Source organism: Physeter macrocephalus, chromosome 12, assembly GCF_002837175.3.
Source record: "Physeter macrocephalus isolate SW-GA chromosome 12, ASM283717v5, whole genome shotgun sequence".
Classification (NCBI taxonomy): Eukaryota; Metazoa; Chordata; class Mammalia; order Artiodactyla; family Physeteridae; genus Physeter; species Physeter macrocephalus.
The window spans coordinates 69555511-69578188 of NC_041225.1; the positions used below are offsets into that span (position 1 = coordinate 69555511).

General features: G+C 37.7%; 1 protein-coding gene across 3 annotated transcripts in view; it reads left to right on the forward strand.

Annotated features, from left to right (window-relative positions):
- Positions 1-12709, forward strand: part of ERLEC1 (endoplasmic reticulum lectin 1) — a 43574-nt gene extending 30865 nt beyond the window's left edge. For 2 of the 3 annotated variants that reach the window (XM_024118573.3, XM_024118574.3), the window contains 4 exons: positions 2178-2302; positions 3778-3855; positions 4186-4261; positions 6685-6936. In XM_024118573.3, coding sequence (XP_023974341.1) covers positions 2178-2302; positions 3778-3855; positions 4186-4261; positions 6685-6756 — 351 coding nt within the window. In that variant the 3' untranslated portion in view covers positions 6757-6936. Of the gene's footprint in view, positions 1-2177; positions 2303-3777; positions 3856-4185; positions 4262-6684; positions 6937-11706; positions 11773-12549 lie in introns of those variants that run through there. The other variant, XR_008618900.1, reaches the window with a different exon arrangement.
- The last annotated feature ends 9969 nt before the right edge of the window (positions 12710-22678 follow it).

Genomic DNA, 22678 nt, shown 5'->3' on the forward strand with positions numbered 1-22678 from the left:
TTGTATATTAACGCATATATGTGGGACCTAGAAAAATGGTACAGATGAACCGGTTTGCAGGGCAGAAATTGAGACACAGATGTATAGAACAAATGTATGGACACCAAGGGGGTAAAGCAGTGGGGGGGTGGGGGTGTGTTTGATGAATTGGGCGATTGGGATTGACATGTATACACTGATGTGTATTAAATGGATGACTGATAAGGACCTGCTGTATAAAAAAATAAAATTCAAAAATTCAAAAAAAAAAAAAAAGGAGCAGCTGATTCGGGGGCTCTGGCTCCCTCAGGCCGGGGGGAGGGAGGGGTATGGAAAATAAATAAATAAAAAATAAAAATAAATAAATTTTTTAAAAAAGTAACAGCTGTTAACTTTTTCTTAGCTAACCCACCACAAGGGAAAAAAATGCCTATATGTAAATGTTGATACAACCTTTTTATTTATACAGAAGGGATATACTAAATGCACTGCTCAGCACTTGTTCTTTTCACCTAGTATCTTGGAGATCTTTCCATGCCAGCAACAGCTGATCTTATTTTTTTCAGCAGGTTCAGAGGATTATGTCTCTACCCACAGTATATTTAGCCAGACATCTATTGATGAGCCTTTGAGTTGTTTCCCGTTTTTGCTGTGACAGCATCTTAGTGAGGATTCTTAAATAGTTGTGTTTGTGAACTTTTGCAAGTATATTCATAGGGCACATTTCTAGAAATGTACTTGCTAGGTCAAAATATATGCATACTGAACAACTGCCTTTCAAAGGGTTGGACCAGTTTACATTTCCATTAACAATGGCTGTTTTCATGTACACTTGCCAACACTAGGTTTTATCAAACTTATTTAGCCAAGGCCATGTAACCTAGAACTTTTTTTTTTCTTTTTTTTTTTTCTTTTTGTTTAAATTTATTTGGTTGTGCCGGGTTTTAGTTGCAGCATGCGGGATCGTCATTGCTGCGTGTGGGATCGTTAGTTGCAGGATGCGGGCTCTTAGTTGTAGCATGTGGAATCTAGTTCCCTGACCAGGGATCGAACAGGGGCCCCCTGCATTGGGAGCACAGAGTCTTAACCACTGGACCACCAGGGAAGTCCCTAGAACTTCTTGAAGAACTCTGGTAGGAGCTTTGGGAGACAGAAAAATAATAGTAGCTAACAAATATAGTGCTCACTGTATACCAGGCATTGTTCTAAGTACTTTACACATATCAACTCATTTAATGCTCATAACAGTCCTAAGAGATGAGTATTGTTACTCCAAGATGAGGAAACTGAAGCAAAGATTTAGTAACTTGCCTAAAATCACATAGGTAGTAAATGGTGAAACTAAAATTCAAACCCAGGCACTCTTATTCCATATCCAACCTCTTAAACAATTCACTGTGCAGCTCTAATCCCTGTGTCTCTAGAAATTTACAGTGTAGTTGCTAAAAGAATGTTTAATGGCTCTCTCTTCCACTGGGCAATAAGCTTCACTGTAGCAGTGGCTGTGGCTGTTTCCTTTGCCTCTGTAAGGGTTTTTAGTTCTACTAATCAGATGTATATTAGTGCCCAGCATGGTCCCTGGCATAAAATATAAAGAAGAAAAGGAAGGAAAAGGAACGGAAGGAAAATGAGAGAGAAGGAAGTCCACATATAGGACAATATATAGTGCATCGTGTCAAATGAGTAGTGTGAAAACTAGTATAACTTGAAGGTTTGCATTTTAAAGAGTAGTATGAAGATAGGCTCAGTGTGGCTGCAGGGTAAGAGATAGAGGCCAAATATTTAAGTAAGAATCACAGTAGTATGTGGTTGTATTATCTAGGTATGAGAGATTAAACTCTTAGTTGGGGGTGAGATGTAGGCAATGGACATGTAGAGAAAGAGTGAAGCCAAGAACATTTCCAGGAAAATAATTGACAGGATTGATAAATGTAGGAGAGAAAGGAAATAGAAGGGTCAAAAATAACTACATCAGGACCTAACCTGACTAGAAAGTACTAGTTTTATAATTCAGAGAAACAAGGAGCAAAGAATAATGAGCTCAAATTTCTACTCATTGAGAAGTTTGACTAACATCACGTCTAAACATAGATATCCAGTGTGCAGATGAAGATAAGATCTATAGCTTGTAGGCCATCAGCATAAATGTCACCTTGATGTCAAGCATGCATTGTCACAAATATTTTTTTATATATTAGGACAAGGATAGTGGGAAAACCTCTGTGGTTGTGGGGACATGGAACCAAGGAGAACATATTGAATGGGCTAAGAAGAATACTGCTAGAGCCTATCACCTTCAAGACGATGGTACCCAGACAGTCAGGTAAATATTAACTTTATTTGCCTTTAGATATTAGAATATTTAAAACTCAGAATATTGAAAAACATAAATTTAAAGTAAAATATCTGGTCAGCTTTTCTCAGGGACATTTTTTAGGTTAGTTTTCTTTTCGAGAGGGAACAACATAGTGTATTAGTTAAGAGCACAGTTTCTGAATCAGGTACCCTGTATTCAAATACTGGCGATTCACTTACTACCTTGGGCAAATTACATAATCTTTGTAAGCCTCACTTTTCTTGTCTAGTAGTATTTGCCTCAGAGAATTGTCTAGTAGTATTTGCCTCAGAAAATTGTTAGGACATTTAAATGAGGTAATTCATGTAAAGTGTAGTGCCTGGCAATTGCATGCAATAAACTTTGGCTGCTGCCTTTGACAGTGGTGGTGTATGGTAATGAGAGTGGTGGTGGTGTTAGTAACACTGGTACAATTCCAGGTTTTAGGTCTAAGACTGTTATAAACGTTTTCCCACTTCATGTGTAATCACTGCCACTTTAAGTTACTTAACTCTATTTAAATATACTCCAGCATTTCCCTTTGTTACTTAACGTGGGGTAATGGTTGAAAATTGTTAAACAATGGTTTTTTGAAAAACTACCTCACATCTCTTTTGGGCTATTAGATTTATCTTGTTATAACAGAAGTAAATTAATCTCTTCTTTCCCAAGAATAACTAAACTTTAGCTTTTCTTATAGTCCATTACCCAGTGAATTTTAAATTATTCATTCTTTTTCCTTCTCAGATGTTAACTTTGTCCTTCCTAGCATAGATGGTATTTGAGAGAGTCTGTTTTCAGAATGTGCTGACTTCTTGGACTGACCAAAATCAAAACTAGCAAAATTAAGAGATAGGTATTTAAGTATTAATATACTAAATGGATCGATTTTTTAAATGTTTATATGTTTCAAGTGAAAATAGCTCATGGTATCATGTGCAACAAATATTGAAGCACAGGAGTGTGAGGCTAGCAAAATTAAAACTTGTCTTTGGTTCCTGCTCTTTGGAATTTATAGCTTAGCCTAGGCTTTACCTTTGTACACCTGCATTGCAGTATTTTAATGAGTGCAACTGAATGGAGGATGGGAAGATGGGGAAACTGTTCCACAAAGGAAACAATATACAGGGCTGGGGAAATGGTTAGCTTTAAAAGAAAACTTTTTTAAAAGCAATTTAACCTTAACTGTTTGTATACAAATAAATAATGTGCAAGTTAAAGATCATTCTTATTAATTAAACCACTAAGAAGTATCTCAACTTTGTATTCTTTATAGAAGATGAAAGACTTTCTCTGTCACATAACCTTAAAAATATGTATTTTTAAGGAGTATTTTATAGTCAGATTTTTTTTTAACTAATGCAAAACTGATCCCTCTAACCATCTTCTCACCCTACCCATTACAATTACTCTGAATGAGTGAAGTTTTAGTTTAATAAAGCTTGTGTGTTTTTCTGATTCAGGATGGTGTCCCATTTTTATGGGAATGGAGATATTTGTGATATAACTGACAAACCAAGACAGGTGACTGTAAAACTAAAGTAAGTTAGACCATCAAATCATGCTTTATGCTTCTCTCTTTAGTCTGCTTCCTATGGTCAAAAGATTATATAAATATATAATTATGGATAATTATATTTAATCATAATAATTTATGGATTTGTCATAAAATACTGTTTTATTATAAAATAGTAAAATCATAATTGTGATATAATTGTTATTTATTTATAAGTTATTATCAAATTAAATTATTTCAATTATTTATTAAATTATACAGAATCACTTACAAGGCATTTTTATCCTTGAGAGGAAAACAGTTTAAAATAATTTTATATCGTTTGGGCAGTGCCTTAAAGTACTCTCTGTTTTAGGTGTAAAGAATCAGATTCTCCTCATGCTGTTACTGTATATATGCTAGAGCCTCACTCCTGTCAGTATATCCTTGGGGTAAGTGAAAAACTAATACTCAGGAATTCAGTTTTGGGCCACATTTTAACTTTTAGCATTAAGTCTAGAAAGGACCTTCAGTAGTCTCCAAAGTTTAATATAGCCCTCATACTACTTGTAAAAATTGACATTATTTTATTGAGGTATAATTTACATAAAGTAAAATGCAAAGTTCTTAAGTGTTGAGTCTGATGAGTTTTGACAGTTTTATGTACCCACTCAACTATTACCCAAAACAAGGTATCTATCACTGCAGAAAATTTTCTTATACCCCTTTCCTGTCAATACCCCTCAATTCCCAAAGATACTCCTTTCTGTTTTCTGATACCATAGATCAGTTTTACCTCTTTTTTGATTCCATATGAATGGGATCATATAGTCTATAATGTTTTATGCCTGGCCTCTTTGACTCAGCATGTTTTTTAGACTCAGCATTTGTTTTCTTCATTTTACTCCTGCCAGCAATATATGAGAGTCCAATTGCTCCACATCCTTACCAATATTTGGTGTTGTCAGTCTTTTTTATTTTAGCCATTTTAGTGATTTTAATTTGCATTTCCCATATGAAAAGTGTTGTTGAAAACTTTTCATGTGATTATTCATCTGTATACCTTCTTTGGTGAAGTGTCTAGCCAAGTCTTTTTAAAGAAAATATTATTCTGACACAAAAACAGTAAGGAAGACTTTATTCAGGACTGTTGCCACAAGTGTCAAGACTATCACAATAGGGGAGAGAGAGTCAGCTCATCTCCAAATACAGCAAAGACAGCCAGGGATACATAGCCAACAAGCAGAATGGGGTGTTGGGGAGTAGTCATTGTATGACAAATTACTAAAAGGAGACATCAGGGGTAGGGGATTCTTGCTAAACTGACTTAACAGAATTATTGCTGAAGGCTGCCCAGGAAGATCAGATATCAAAAGTGAGAAAGGAGGAATTTGATCAGATATGGAGGGTGATTAGATATTGAGAGTGAGGGATTCTCTCTAAACTGACTTATCAGAATTACTGCTGCAACTGGAATTGGCAGGCCCAGGAACAAAAAGAGGCCTAGTCAAAAAGAGGGCTCAGGGGAGCCTTACTATCATTTGGTCAAGGAGAGGGTCTTTCTCAGTCTTTTACCCATTTTTGTTGTTGTTATCTTTCTTCTTATTATTTATTTCTAGGAGTTCAAATATATAATGGACATGAGTTTTTTCTATTTTAATTGCACATTCTTCTCCTGATCTGTGTCTTGACTATTCTCTTTCTTACTGTCTTTTGATGAGCAAAAGTTTATTTGATGAAGTTCATTTTATCGCTAATGATTTTTTTTGTTTTAAGAAATTTTGCCACCCCAAAGTCATGAAGGTATTATCTTCTACTTCCTTCTAGAAATATGGTTCTACCTTTGGTTATGCGATGTGTAAGGGTGGTTTTCTTTTTTTCTTTTTTTTTTTTTTTTTTTTTTTTTTTGTGGTACGCGGGCCTCTCACTGTTGCGGCCTCTCGCGCAGGCCCAGCGGCCATGGCTCACGGGCCCAGCCACTCCGCGGCATGTGGGATCTTCCCAGACTGGGGCACAAACCCGCGTCCAGTGGAAGCTCAGGGTGGTTTTCTTTGTTATTTATCCTGGTTGGAGTTCACTGAGCTTCTCGGGTTTGTGGGTTGATGTAATTCATTAGGTTTGGAAAAATTTGGGCCATCATCTTTTCAAAGATTTCTTCTGCCCCACCTTTTTTCTGTTTCTGGGACTCTGATTAAACATTTAGTTTGAAGTTGTCCCCAAATCTCAGGCCCTTTATTTTATTCTTACCTTCTTTGTTTCAATTTAGGTCATGTCATTTCTATTGAATTGTTTTCAAGTTCATTGTTTACTTTGGTGTGTCCTGTCCACCTCTTTGAATGAAACTGTATCTGATATATTTTTCATTTCTAACATTTCCATTCAGTTCTTTTTTATGGCTTCATTTTTGCTAAAATCCCCCATCTATTCACACATGTTGTCTACCTTTTCCACTATTTCCTTCATTATATTTATTATAATTATCTTAAATCTGATCATTTTAACACCTGGCCCATTTTTGGATTTTTTTTTTACCTTTTTCTTGAACTGTACAACTTATTATTTTGCCATATTCTGCTACTTTTTTGTTATATAAGACCTAGCTATGTATTTCTCTCTCCTTCTTGTCCTTTACTCCTTTTCTCTCTCATCTCTTTTACTTAAAGATAAAAACACCTCTCTACCTATCTGGTATTTTATTTGGATGACTAAATGTTTTCTAAAAAGCTCAATTTGTAGAAATAACATTGGATGGTTTATCCAAAACAAGGACTCGTATACATTTATCAAATTTATAGGTATTCATTCAGCAGAAAAATACTGAATAAAGTATTTAGCTTAGCAGCTTTTTAATGGTTTTATTGTTGTTGTTCTTTAGGTTGAATCTCCAGTGATCTGTAAAATCTTAGATACAGCAGACGAAAATGGACTTCTTTCTCTCCCCAACTAAAGGGTAACAAAGTTCAGGGGAAAAAAAAGATCATTGGAAGTCATGATGATTTGTCTGACCATGTGTCCCATTATAGAGCTCTCAGTCATTGGACTGCATCTAAAGGATTGTATAAAAGGACTCTCAACCACTTTGTGAATATGTATGTGTACATAAGAGGTTATTGATAAACTTCTAAGGCAGACGTTTTGTTTCACCTTTTTCATTTTTGTTGTGTCTTATGAACTGATTGTGTGTTTTTCTTTGCTTGGATAATGTGATTCCAAAATAAATCCTATCCAAGCAATTTAGAGTCGATCCTAATGAAATGTCATAATCGTTGTACCTATTGAAAGTTTTTAAATAATAGATTTATGTAAATTATAGTATATACACTAGCTAATAAAGTAAGGATAATGAAGAAAGAAATTGATAGGAGGTTGTTTAAATGAGAGACTGTGTTAAATATGTAATTTCTAGTGCCTGAAATCCTTTCAACAAATTTTTATTTAGCAACCGCGCTCTACCAGGTATTAAACTAGAAACTGGACACACGGTAAAGCCTCACACATAAGTTTTCTTCTCCTCTGTTAATCTCAAGAAACTCTTATTTACAATAGGTTGCTTCTCTCTCAGAACGTTTATCTGTTTCTTTCTCCTTGATATGAGTGTGTTTCCCCAAAAAATATGTACCTGGTATAGACAGTCGGTGATTCTTCTCTTTCGATTTAGAATGATTTATCTTAACAAAACACACTGTGCTGGCTATCCTTTGTACTTGCCTACTATATACTACAGATTTTAGTTCCGGAGAGTTTTACAGCACAATATTTATTTTAAAGTGAATAAAATGTCCACAAACAGTGTTGTCATGTAGTCAATGGCAGATTATACAGTTTCTTTATTTTCTCCATTACTCTGTTTCACACAACATCATCCTGTTGTATTTTGGACATACATGTCTAAATAAGGGCAGAAAATTACCCATAAGATACTTTCCTTTTCCTCCTTCTCAGCAGTTCTGGTCAAAGTTATTGTAGTTTGAGAAAAGGTTAATATAATTGACTATTGGAAGGCTATCTATAGATTTTAGTAGGAAGCAGCACATGTAGAAATAGCATGCACTTCGAATTCAAACCTAAATCCAGATACTCTCTTTAACTTACTAGCTGTGTGGTCCTAGACAGCAGTTAACCACTTCAAGCCTCACTTCCTCGATTGTAGAGAGACTACTATTACTTCATAAGGTGGTTGTATCAGTGCATTAATTTTCTCTGTATGTAAAAAGCCTAGCAGGTTCCCAGTAAGTGTTAATTTCCTAATATCTCCCTTGTCTCCTATTAACATAATGAGATCAGAGACCAAAGCCGTTAAAATTTAATTCTTTAATAAAGTATAGAATTACATTTACTATATATCAATTAAGACAGGTTTACTTTCACATTTAGATTATAGGTATAGGAGAGGAAAGAGAACTGTGAAAGCTTAGTGCCAAAAAAATACTTGGGGAATATTTAGGCCAAACTCTTTCTTTTGTAAGAAAGGGGGGAAAATCTGAAAAACTGTATTAGAATAGTTTACTACAGAAGATTCTTAAAAATAGAAGTCATAATAAAAACTAAGTCAGGGCTTCCCTGGTGGCGCAGTGGTTGAGAGCCCGCCTGCCGATGCAGGAGACACGGGTTCATGCCCCAGTCCGAGAAGATCCCACATGCCGTGGAGCAGCTGGGCCCATGAGCCATGGCCGCTGAGCCTGCACGTCCAGATCCTGTGCTCCGCAACGGGAGAGGCCACAACAGTGAGAGGCCCGCGTAATGCAAAAAAAAAAAAAAAACTAAGTCAGCCTTCTGTCTTGGCTAACAGCTTAAACTTCTTTGAGAGGAAGGCTAGGCCAGGTATCTCTATAGCCCTTCTAAATCTTGGGTCCCCTATCAGTAGTCTGAAGTTTTTTGATCTCCAAATTGTTTGTTGCTACCTCGATTGCGCAGCCATTCTTCTATAGTAGTAGGCAGGAAAAGGGGCTCAGCTACAATATGCCTAATGCACTCTGAGAAGTCTTTCTCAAAGTGGAATCTCTATTAAGGTGGGTGCTAAATCAGATTCTTTAGCCCAGAGCCTAAGACTCTGCATTTTGAATGTTTCCTGAGTGATTCTCTTTATTTTAAATAAATTCTCCAGTGATCGAGGATCACTGTGACTCAGGCACTTCATTTTTAACAATTTCACACATACTAACCCTCCTGATTAGGGTTTCAGGGAAATAACTAGTAGCTCATCTTTACAGGAAGATTGTGACATGGAGACTTTTTTTTTTTTTTCCTTTTTTTCAGCTTTACCTGCTTTTTTTCAAGATACCACTAGGTGGGGCCTTGTTTATATCCTTATATCCTTGATTAAAGGGACTTCGGCAACAAAGGGCAACAAATTATCTCAGCTAAACTGAATAGTAAGCTTTGTGTACAGTCCTTGGTGAACTATCCTTTTCAGTCAGTCTGATATACAAAAAGGCCTGACCTGATTTGTGACAAAGCTTAAACTTCATAGTACATAATCAGGCCAAATTATTGACCCAGTAGCACCAAAGAGCTAACATAAAAGGTCTCAGTCTAAAAAGGAAAATAAGAATCAAGATTTGAATTTTGAATAAATAGTATTTGCAGTCAGAGTTTCAAATGAAAATAAATATCAGCTATACCAGAAAGTGATTATAAACTCTCTTCCTAGTGTTGGGTAATTCTACTTACCAGGGCTTACATTTCCATTTGAGCATACAAATAGAACTATTTTCATATGTGTGTATGTTATATGTTATGATGAGCTGTTGAGGTAAAAGTTTTCAAGATATATTGCCATGGTGACATGGCTTAAGAGAAAATCCATTTCTCCATTTCTTTTTTTCAGTTGTTTGACAGGGGTGGTAGAGAAACCATGGACCACTACGTACCAAGAGCATGCTTTATTTCAGTTGCCAGTAGTCTCAAAGTAGGTTGTACAAGCAGGCGAGATGATCCAGTGGATTATGGGAAGAAAATACTAGAAATTCTACTAATTTTTCATCTGCAAAAGAGGAATTAAGCTTCACTAATATTTAATATGTGGACTGACACTGGTGCACACAGTCATTCATGAATCAGATTTCATGTAATAAAACACAAAAGATCCTGAGAGGAAGAGTGGGTATTACATGTGTAGAGGAGTTGGTGGGGATACAATTATTCTTCACTTTTACCATATTACAGCATTGTAGAGTAACTAAGTTAATACCTCCATCACCTTTCAGAAAATTGAATTGTCACTTTAAATATTAGCATCGAGACCACACATTAGGTATATAACCAATCAGAATTAAGGTGAGAGGTTAACAGGTTACTTTCATCAGTCACGGCTTCAATCACTGTGATCCTGGTATCTTACAAGTCTTCTCTATTAGTAATAACACAGTATACTAATGCTTTTTTGCAGTGATTAGGAAGAATGAGCAAGTTTTCCTCGCTTGCATGCAAAAGAACTACAGTCTGAAGAATAGAATTCCACTCTTTAACACCTAAAGAAAATAAAGGCAGGCCTGACAGTCTCAAAACTTATAAGATGCAAAGAAGAAAGTCAGAATTACTAACAAATGGAATATAGGGCTTGTAGTGTTTTGCATCCACACCTATTTGTAAACTTTTAAGAATTTTAGAATTTTTTATATTTGAAACAAAAAGTGTGCATCAAAAGCAAGTGAATCAAGCAGAAGTTCTGGAAATGGTAATCATCTCAACTATGGAAGACACTTGTGAGACTATGAAATAATGCTAACCATCTCACATCTAATCATATACTGCATTATATATTTCAAATCTGTTAAATTGCTTTCCAGCACCTTTCAATAGAATAAATTATGCTTTGCCTGAATTTAAGAAAAAATATCGCTTTCTGTATATCTGCCTGAAGCACAAACATAATTTTCATTTTGTAAATATATAATACTAAAAATCAAACATCCTTGAAAGTCCAGCAAAGTAGATTGTAAAGCCCAGTTAGTCAAATCTGCTTTAGCACTATCTAAATTCACTCAGTAATACAGCCAAAAATAGTGAACTTTGTTGGGTTCTAAAAGCTTCTGTGTCCTCAATAAAATACTAGTTTGCCAGTTAGTCACCAGTGGTCTTTAATAGCAGTAAAAACCAATTTACTCATTTAAGAATTCTATCAGAGGTCCAAATATTATCCCATAGATTAGAAAAATATTAATAATTGGTCAAGGAGATTGGAAGTTGTTTTACCCTAGATTAGTTTTCCATACTTACAGTTATTAATATTCTTAAGCCATCTTGGACTTCCCTGGTGGTCCAGTGGCTAAGACTCCACGCTCCCAATGCAGGGGGCCCGGGTTCAATCCCTGGTCAGGGAACTAGATCCCACATGCCTCAACTAAGAGTTCACGTGCCACAACTAAAGATCCCACGTGCCGTGACTAAGACCTGGTGCTGCCAAATAAATAAATATTAAAATATATATATATATATATATATATATATATATATATATTCCTAAGCCATCTTGAGAAATCATTTGTTGGAAAAACTTTCATTAACTACCTCCAAGAAAGGGTTTCACCCCCAAAAAGCCACTGTGAACAATCTTGTGTCATTATTCTTTGAATTTCAGATAACAGGCTACCCCAGACTCTTCTTTTATAAAAATAAAAATGACAGCTGTCACTTCTTGAACATTTATTAAATAGTAGGCACTATGCTAAACCCTTCAGATACCCTATGTTCACAACCCTGTGAGGTAGGTTTACTATCATTAACTCACAGATAAGGAAAATGAGGCTACAAGAACTGAACTAAACTACAGTTGGCTGAGCCAGCAGCTGAATCAGTTTAGATTCCAGAGTCCATGTTTGTAAATAATATGCCATAGTGCTTTCTATTCACAGAGCATCTGCCCCATTAACTGCTCTCGGTTATCATCTTCCACCAGAGAGAACACACCGAGGGACTCAGCAAAATGTCCTGTAAGATGAGGGAAATGACTGATTTTGTCCTGGTAACGTATGACACCCATTTTTTTCCATATATTATTTTTATCATGGAACTCCACTAACTTTTCTTAAGCTAATGCCACCCACAAATCGGGCAAATGAAAGTTCACTAACAAGATTAAAGTGTTACCTTGGAAATTCTGGCTTAGTTAAATGCCATCAAACCCTACCTTCTTTAATAATCCTCCTGTGATGGTAAACGATGCAGGTGCAGTGACGATTTATTTAGATCCAGATTGCATTTATGATTTAAATGATAAAAATAATTCCTTTATCTTTTATTTGTTGGAGTAAAGAATATGTCTTAATTTTGTTTCTTCTCAGACCTTGCATAAAATTGACACTCAACAAATATTTGCTGAATAAATGATTGAAACTTCATCCTCTCTTACCCACACCTAATAAAAATCTTCCCCAACGACTCCAATTCCCACGGGTTTCCTAACAGTCCTTATTTTTCAGTGTTTGGTGCTTGGAGGAAAAATAATATTTTCCTCAGTTTTACAATGGTTGGGAAAGAAAAAGGAGTAGAATTATTGATTTGTTCCATCTGTATTCCTTTTCACTCAGGTTCCCCCCAACATTGTTTAATTTTTTGCTGCTTTACACTGCTTTCCCACGGTCCCATATGTTGCTTCTCCTTCCTAACAGGAGTACAGTGTCTTTGCCTCTTTATTGTGTTTCATTTCTCCCACTAGTGGGCAGTGATTGAGTAAAGTCCCTGATCTCAAAGATTAAGAAAATTAATTTTTTTTTTGTTTTTTTTTTTTTTGGCCATGCAGCTTGCAGGATCTTAGTTCCCCAGCCAGGGATCAAACCTGGGACCCTGCAGTGAAAGCACCAAGTCCCAACTACTGGACCACCGGGGAATTCCCAAGAAAATTCAATTTTCAGTCTCCAACTCCATGTCCTGAAAACATGCCAGTTCTGAGGTACTCTGAACTCCTCAAAGAAAGTGTCTAACATTATGGTTCTCTGTGAAGAATACAATTCCCAGTCATACCTTTCCTCAGAGTAATATTAATAAAATCAGTTCTTACAATTTCTTTGACATACATTGTTGCTAAACCCAAGCAAATGAGCAAGAAACTTTCATAAGCTCTTCCTAACGTCAGATATGAAATGTATTGAACCTGAAGTATTTATACAGGTTACAAAACCTATCGTAGTGCCACGGCCCCAGAAGACAGGCATAAAGCACCCTTTGTGACTTGCTCTACTTTTTAAGGCCTATCTGGCATCTGAACAAGGTACATTTTGCAAAACATCAGGCTTTGCATGAAAATCAAGGTTCCCACCGTTGAAAGATCTCCCACTCATCAGCATGCTACAAGCAGCTGAAGGTTTGGAAAAGTGTCAAAAAAACAAACCTTCACAGAAATGGAACTCAGAGAAACAAACTGAACCAGCTAAGTGTATTTATTTTTTTTAAATCAGAATTATCTCTTTATTGGGGTAAAGGAGGGAAAATTCACTAATTTGTCCATAAACAATAAAGTGATATTTTTACTTTGGTAAAATTAATCTCAAAGGCACTGTACCTAAACAGATTGCCTGTTAACTATCTCTTATGGAAAGCAGAATTTCACTAAATCTGCACCTTATTCAAATTGTCATCTACTTTAAAGTAACTGGTATTGTCCCTTCTGTCCCTCTAAGAACCGGTTACCCCTTTTCTCCTTAACTTCTTTGTGGTTGCTGAAGAGTTTGCTTTTATCCTCAGAGTCCTCAGGCTGCATTATGAGCCAAGAAATTCGAATGAGAATGAATACAGGTTGTCTGGCAGCTCCTGGCCAGCGAGGGTGGTCACTTGGGAAAAGATGCCCTTAGAGCTGGTCTCCTGAGTAAACAGAAACGCTTTGTAGTCCTCCTAAATCAAGACCCATATCCCCTTTCATTAGAGTCCTGCTGATAATCATCCTGGGAATATAGAGAGGGATACAAAAAGTAACAAACATGGGGAAATTGTAAGCCAGCCAGATAGAGATCTGGGTGGACATCACTTTCAGGCTTTATCCATTCAGTCATTTATTATATGATTCATTTATTCAAGTCATCACTGGAAGCCCACCAGGGCCAAGGACTAATAGGTACTAGGGATACGGTGCTGATCAAAATAGACAGTCTTTGCCTTATTACAGCTTTTTCTAATGGAGACAGCCAGTAAACAATTATATGTAACTATTATGAACTGAAGTGTGCCCCCCACCCCCCAAAATTCATGTTTGAAGTTGTAACCCACAATGTGACTGTATCTGGAGATAAGGCATTTAAGGAGGGAATTAAGGTTAAATTAGGTCACAGGGTAGGGCCCTAATCTGATAGGACTGGTGTCCTTAGAAGGGGAAGAGACACCAGAGACCCCCTAAACTTCTCCCTCCATGCACATACAGAGAAGAGGCCACATGAGGACACGATGAGAAGGCAGCCTTCCACAAGCCAGGAAAAGAGACCTCACAAGAAACCAATCCTGATGGCATTTTGACCTTGAACTTCTAGCCTCCAGAATTGTGAGAAAATTAATTTCTGTTATTTAAGCCAGTTAGTCTGTGGTATTTTGTTATGGAAGCCCGAGCAGGCTAATACAGTAGCATGATGTTGGGTAATGATAAGAATCATGAAGAAAATAAAGTATGGCAGAAGGATATATAGTGATGGGGTGGAGAGCTATGTTGAATATGGAAAGTAGGAAAGGCCCTGGGGGAAGATCATTCCAGGCTGAAGTATTCCTGGGGGAATTAATTCCCTGACCTGAGAACAAAATGGAGGCGTGTGAGAAATAGTCAAAAAGGCTGTGTAGCCCAAGCACACTAGGCAGGGTACTCATGAAAGGAAATGAGGACAAAGAGGAAACCACGGGCCAGATTATTAGGGCCATGTAGGCCATAGCAAGGACTTCAGATTTTGTTCTAAGTGGGATGGAAAGCTGCTGGAAGGTTTTAATCAAGAGAGTGACAAATATGATTTACTTTAAAAGGGTCACAGACACACAGGAAGGAGACTGTGGGAGAGAAAGACTGGAAGGTGGGAGAATGGTTAGGAGGCTAGTTTAATAACAGTCCAGGTGAGAGATGGTGGGGGTATGGGCTAGACGGGATGGGGTTGAAGGAGGTGAGAAATAGTTGGATTCAGAGTGTATTTTCAAGATAATTGAGGATTGCTCTATCAGTTAGATGCGGCATGCAAGAGAAAGAAAAGAATCAAGGGCCCTGACTGAGCTGTGCACTGGTCATTGCGGTACTGTTTACTGAGATGATAAAACAGCAGGAGGCACAAGTCTGTGGGGAGCGGGTTTGAATCAAGAGTTCAGTTTTGTACATGTCTATTAGACATCCAAGTGGAGACGTTGAACAGGCAACTGGATAGACCAGCATGGAGTTCAGGGAGGGTTAGGATTAGAGAGGTAAAATGAGTGTCATTAGCATTTAAGTGGTATTGAAAGACTGAATATCGTTAATCACTGCCAGCACCTGCTTCTCAATTTACAGATCCATATTTAGGGGTGGGAGAGGAAGTAAGGAGCTCTTTTCCTGTCTTTCTGCTCCTCCTTTCCCTTCTCCATCCCCTCAAAAATTACCCCATCTGGCTTCAAGCCCTCACTTCAAGAAGACTTCACACTTGGGCCGGTGATGCTGACTGTTACACACTGAAGCACATTCCCCAGTCATCTGCTGAGGCAGAGTCCTCCCACTGGTGGAGCTTGGCTGCTTTGGCTGTGGTTCTAAGCTCAGTCTAGGCCTGCCCTCTCTAAAGCCTGAATCCCTGGAGGAGGTGAGCCTTTTTCCTTGACCGCCTACCTGCCTCTCCTCACCATTCCACAGACCTGGTGTCTTCACTGACTCTCGGCCTTCCTTCAACTCCAGTAGGGAGGCAGTGAGAGCAGATCTCTTTTACAGGACCATAGACCTCTTTTGGTAATGAAGAAGAAAAACAACAACTGCTTTAAGTGAATAAGGGAGAAAATGCCTACCTCTGGGAGTCAAAAGTCCCACTGTAGTTTCCATGTATCATTGCCACTAAACTGAATGAAGAGGATGACCTTGAAAGGGGAGCCTCCATAATCTGGCCTGGCTAGGTTATGGAGAATTACTCAAGAATGAGCTATAACCCAAAGTCAGATCTGGTGGAAACCTGAACCTGCCAGCACCCAGGAGTGCTACTGGTGGCCTAGCATAGAGATCTTCAAACTGGGGTGCAAGTTTCTTGAGCATGAAAAAGGGATCCAGTTTATAGATGCTCATTTTCAGGCCCCTCCAACTGAGCTGTTTGAGAAGGCTACTGTGCCTTACTCTTTTAAGACCTCATGCTGCCCTTTCATTACTGCCCCTTCCCACTTTAGAAAAGAATTCCCACCTGGAACCTTTTGAGGCCATTTCTTCTGGATGTAAAGAGTTCCTAACCAAGGAACTATTTAAAATCTTAGTTTCAAAGAAAGATCCTTAAAGTATTTATCAAGGGACCATAATTTTGTGTTTTCCCCTAGCTTATACTAAACACCATATATCACCAATTCTAAGATAAGCATTTTTTCACATTGTAACCTCTCTGAAATTGGTGTATCTTACCATCATGTAAGCCCAATGGTTGTTATTACCTGCACTTGTGCATTTTCACAATCAAAACTTGTAGAATGCATATTGGACGTATAGTGGAGCACCTTTTTATCACCTAAGAAGCAGAGCTGTGGGGCGAAAGTGGACAGTGGGTGGTGAATCAAATGAGGTTAACAATATTCCTAAAGCAGAAGACAAATTCTTCTGTCTAGAATAACTCTCTAGGTCAGATAGGTGAGTGTCTAAATTTAAACCTATCACCCAGAGATACATTCCTTGTTGCCAATTCAGTTTTGACAACTTAAAAAACTTCTGTAAGGGCAGTCTGTAAGGAAGCGCTCTATTCCCAGCTCTCTTTCTTATTTGCTAGGTTGACTGAAGGCAATTTTACTCTACATTACTTTCCTTGAACAGATACAGGTTTGTGAGTAATTTCAACAGTATTCATAAAATGAATCTGCTCTTCAAATTTTGATGATGTGATCATTTCAACAGAAAAAAATAGAAGGTAAGACATGTACATTCCGGTTACAACTATGTACAAATGCATGCTTATATAGTAATAAGGTTCTGAAGTGAATTTTGAGTAATATCTACAATCTTATTTATTGAATTTTAAAAATAACACTCCCATAGAAACTCTCCTAACTGACCTCCACGTTAACAACCCAGCAAGTAACAAGTTCTCTCTTCCCTCTATAAACTATTCTGCAGGGTACCCATGCACACCACATGCTAGTAGTCTACTCTCTGTGTATAAGCTCTTTTGCTGCCCTCTCTCTCCAGATCAAACAAACAAACACAATCAGTAAGAATATAGATTTGAACTACACAATCAATAGGCTTGAACTAATGGACCTGTAGAAAACATTTTACCCAAGAAAAAATATACATTCTTGGGACTTCCCTGGTGGCGCAGTGGTTAAGAATCCGCCTGCCAATGCAGGGGACATGGGTTCGATCCCTGGTCCGGGAAGATCCCACATGCCGTGGAGCAACTGAGCTCGTGTGCCACAACTACTGAGCCTGTGCTCTAGAGCCCGCGAGCCACAACTACTGAAGCCCATGCTCCACAACTACTAAAGCCCGCGCACCTAGAGCCCGTGCTCCGCAACAAGAGAAGCCACCGCAATGAGAAGCCCACACACAACAATGAAGAGTAGACCCCACGTGCCGCAACTAGAGAAAGCCCATGCACGGCAATGAAGACCCAACGCAGCCAAAAATAAATAAATAAATTTATTTTTTTAAAATGCACATTCTTTTCGAGTATACTCAGATTGTTTACATAAACTGTCCATCTACGGGAGCATAAAGCAAATCTCAATTTTCAAGGGTTGGAATCGTATATATCTCATTTGCCACAAGGTCATTAAGTTAAATCAATAATTGAAATATCATTATTGGAAAATTAAGAGAATCACTTCTAAATAATTTGTGGGCCCAAAGAAAAATAATAATGGAAATTAGAGCATATTTAGAACTAAACGATAATGAAAATAATACTGTAGTAAATTGTATTATTGTCCCAAATAGTTTCTAACTTCCCTGTATAAAATTAACATCCCTGACACTTTCTCTGCCTTTACTGTTTTATTTTTCTTCATAGAACATATCACCACATAAAAATTACATATTTGTTTACCTGTTTATTTTATCTTCCTTAGCCTAATATAATTGTCATGGGAATAGAAACTTCTCTCTTGTGTTCACCAGTGTATCTCAAGTTCATGGCACATAGTATTCAATAAATATCCATTGAATGAATGAATACTGTTATTACTTTACTATTTGGGTGTTCTCTTTATCAATATTAGTTCTCTTCTTTAATGTCGTGTTGTTTTCAGTTCTTCTCTGATATTAATGTTGCCATTCTCTTTTTCTTTTTCTTCATGTAAGCTTAATCTACTTTTGCCTCTTAACTTTTACATCAGTTTACCTTATGTTTATCTATTCCAAGCAGCAAATTTTGCATATCTTTTTTTTTTTTTTTTTTTTTTTTGGCGGCCCTGTGCGGCTTGTAGGACCCTAGTTCCCCAACAAGGGACTGAACCTGGGTCTTTGGCAATGAAAGTGCAGTCCCAACCACTGGACTGACAGGGAATTCCCTGCATATCATTTTTAAAAAATATTTATTTAGTTAGTTGCACCGGTTCTTAGTTGCAGTAGGTGGGCTCCTTTGTTGCAACTTGTGGGCTCCTTATTTGTGGCATGCAAATTCTTAGTTTCGGCATGCATGTGGGATCTAGTTCCCTGACCAGGGATCAGACCTGAGCCCCCTGCGTTGGGAGCACGGAGTGTTAACCACGGGGCTACCAGGGAAGTCCCCTACATATTTTTAATTCAAGGATTTTTGTCTTTGGCATGCAAATTCTTAGTTGAGGCATGTGAACTCTTAGTTTCGGCATGCATGTGGGATCTAGTTCCCTGACCAGGGATCAGACCTGAGCCCCCTGCGTTGGGAGCACAGAGTGTTAACCACGGGGCTACCAGGGAAGTCCCCTACATATTTTTAATTCAAGGATTTTTGTCTTTTATAAACGACATTAAGCATTTACATTTATTTTCTTGCTGTTTTTATTTCTGTAATCCTGCTTTATACTCCCTAAATCTTGTTTTCTTAGTATTTCCTTCCCTCCACTATTTTATAAAAGTTATTTATTTTCTCAGACTATGCAATATGCTAGCAGAGGGCAAAGGGACAGGAAGTAGGGACTAGTGGAAGTTACAAAATACCAACCACAACTTCCTGATCAGAAGCAAGTAAGGCCTATATTAGCACCCATATTTTCTTCCTTATGAAACATTTCAACCTATTTCTTGTTCTTACCCTGTTTTCTCTGCTACTTTCTATAAGATGTGTTTGTTGGTGGTTATTGGGCTGCACCCCACAGGCCTACAAGGCCTGTGCTTGCCCAGCTTCAAGACTGAAGAAAGAGCCTGGAGTCAGCAACAGAGACATCAGTGTGAGACAGGCTGGGACCTTTTGCTGCAGTGCTGCAATGCTTGCGCCTGGACTGACGTCTCCTGGAGCAAGAAAATACTGATACAAAGAAAACTATAAGGGACTAAAAGTAGCTGCTATCCATGCACAGTTCCGGCAAATTCTAGACAAAAGATACAAAAAGACCAAAAAAACCCCAACTGCCACTTCTGAAGAGCTGGGAGTAAAAACAGGGTGTCGGAGCAAAAGCAGGGTACTGCACATGCCCCCAGCACTCAACACCAACAACAAAGGGGTGGGCAAAGCTCCGAAGCCACCCCTCTGGCTCGACCCCTGGACACACCCCTACCCTCACCCCATAGAAGGAAGCAGCTCCCTCCACCTTGGGGAGGGAGCAAGGGAACGTGTTACTTGTTTTCGCTCCCTCCTGCTGCAACAGAGGCCCCAATAAAGCCTTGCCTGAATTTCTTGACTGGCCTCTTATCAATTTCTATTGACTGGGGAAGGCCAAGAACCCTGGTTGCTATCAAATGGTTTAATGGATGGGGGAGCTTACATGTCTGAAGCAAGGTCCTGGAGCAACAGCCCACTGTGTGTGGTCGACGACAGGCAGGACATGGCAGCAGTCTTCGCTCACTGTGGGGGGAATTACCAGTTATAGGGGAATTGACATCAGGTGGGCTCATTAGTTACCAGGGAAACCAATAGAGAGGCATGCCTCTTATCGGGCCTCTCACTGCCCCTTTGATAAGAACAATCACCAGCTGGGGCAAGTTCGCAGGAAGGTCAGTCATGTGAATAGGGTGCAGGTGAAGCAGGCACTGGTTGGGCAGGGGATGTACAGAGAGCAAGAGAACAGTCATCTTGAGTGGCCTGAGCATACAGTGGTAAACTTTACAATTTCATCCTTAGGTTACAGAATATAAAGTTGAGATTTTTGACTGAACCAGAAGAGTAACATTACCGAGAAATAGAATAGTTGATTGGACTTTGCATCTTTCCTCTGGAGGAGAGGAGGCATGTTTTTGTTTAAATGAGAGAAGTTGCATTATTTCAAATGGGAGAGTTGGTGTTCTTTGGGAATATGGCTAAAGGAGCAGCTATAAATGTTGAGCACCAAAAAGATGGACCATTGTGGACGGAGTGGATTGCAACTCAGTATCTGTTCTGAACCTTTTAGTTTACCTTTTTAGTGTAACTACACTTTCCAGATTCACAGAAACTAGGGTTTTAAATGTAAATTGGGTTCTGCCAACTAAATACCTGGTGCCAAATGTTTTTCTGCGGCACTGCTTTGATGTTCAGCATTTGCTTTGGAGGTGTCAAAGAGTGTTAGTTGTAGAGGTTGTGGCAGTGCAGCAGCTTCCTGATCTCTCTGGATGTCTACTTCAACAGGTGTCCTTCAAGTCCAAGGTCCAAGGAGGCCTCCTCACTCCTTCCCTTCCTGGCTGTAGCAGAAAAAGCAGCTCTGCTGGCTAGTCAGACTGGTAGTGTTTATTCTGGAATGTTTCCTGCAGACATGTCATCATAGAGCCTTGACCTTTTAATGATTGAGAAGACATCTGATTTCCGATATTCAGTTCTTTTCTGCTTAATGTTTTCTTTCTTTTTTTTTTTTTTTTTTTCAACCACTGCGCCACCAGGGAAGCCCTGCTTAATGTTTTCTGATTCTTAAAACCGTGATTGATAAACTGAAATATCCAGAATTCCGTATCTTTTTCCAGATTCATTTCACTTTAAAGAAGTTTTTGAAATGCTTAGGAGTTTTCCCGCTGGGCGATAAACTTAGTTTAGTAAATAATTAACCTTTGGAACTAATTATTCTTGATTATTCTGAGCACAAATGCATGCTACACAATGTGGTCAAACAAGTTATTTTGTCTTTTAAGGAAAAGAACTCTCTCTGAGTTTCAACAATGCTATTCTCTGATGGTTTTTAAATAATTGACAGGAAAGTAAAAGTATCACAGTCTGATGTTCAGAAATGTTAGGTATTTCATTATTTTTATTTTCCAAACATGAGTTTAAAAGAACATTAAAAGCATCAGAAATACAAATCTGACCTAATGGTTAATATCAGAACAATTTGCATCACAGTAAAGCATCAAGAGAAATAATTAATATACCCTGCTAATTAGTCATATTCAACTGAATTCTCATTACTTTTATAAAAGTTCTCATTTTAGCCCTTATGGAAAAGTTATATATGTCTATTTATATCTTTATCTCCATATAGACATAGATATAGATAGACATATATAACTTATGAAGAGACAAGTTACATATATCTATCTCTGTATCTGTATCTACATATATCTACATATAGACATAGATACGGAGACATAAATATACAGGAAGGCTAAGAATCTAGCCTGCTATGTATTTCATGCAAGTTAAATCAATCATTTCTTGATGAGCATAAAGAGACTGAATACCTCATATGCACATGCTTATTTTCTTTATGCTATGATTTTTACCTCCCAAAGATGGGTCAAATCATCTCAGACTCAGAGGTCACAAAGGAAACCTGTCATTTTTAGTTTTACAAGTAGAAATTACTTTAAAAAAAATCTTTTATTGAGTCACATTTGAAATGCCTGGCCAAAAAAGAGATTCATACCTTAAAAAGTATGAAATAGCTTCTTGATTACAATGTTATTACTTATAAAGCTGTTTGGAGCTTCTTGATTACAATGTTATTACTTATAAAGCTGTTTGGCTTATTGAATTAAATACGAGGTTCTGAATTTAGACAAAAGTTTCATTCCTAATTTGCCACAATTCTTCAAATGATCTTCGGAGAGGATATTATATTTCTTAATTCTTTGTTAAAAAGAGGTAATATACGAACCTACCTCATGGAAGTATTAATAAATGAAAATAGTGTTGTATTAAAAATATAAAAGCACAGTTGAAATAGGTCATAGTGACTTCCAAAAATAGCATTCAATTACCAAAGGAAGAAAAGAAGAGTGTATATTTTCTCTTCTGTTATAAAATTTAATAGCAAAAATAAAAGGACAAAAGGGAGAGAAGGAAAGAAGGGAGAGAGTCCTAAAAGGTGAATTTAACAGCAAAATAAAATCCATATCTCATACTTAAGCCTCAGAAATAGAAATGACTGGTTGATCCTGGAAGGTAAGAGTTATTAGATGAGACTGAGCAGAGTTCTAGCTGAGTACCAGCTGTCTTCTCCACGCATCTCATGACCTCTGTATTTGGGAACAGCATGGGAGAGGATGCTATAAACTGAACACCTTTCATCCAAGGGATAAAGTACCTTCCAATTTGCAATAACAGTTCTTGAATAGAACAATTTATAAAGATAGGTTTTGTATCTTGATGCTCATCTTGTCTAGAAGTTATAGTTCCAAATTGTATTGAGTTCAAATGCCAACTGTATAATGAAAACAT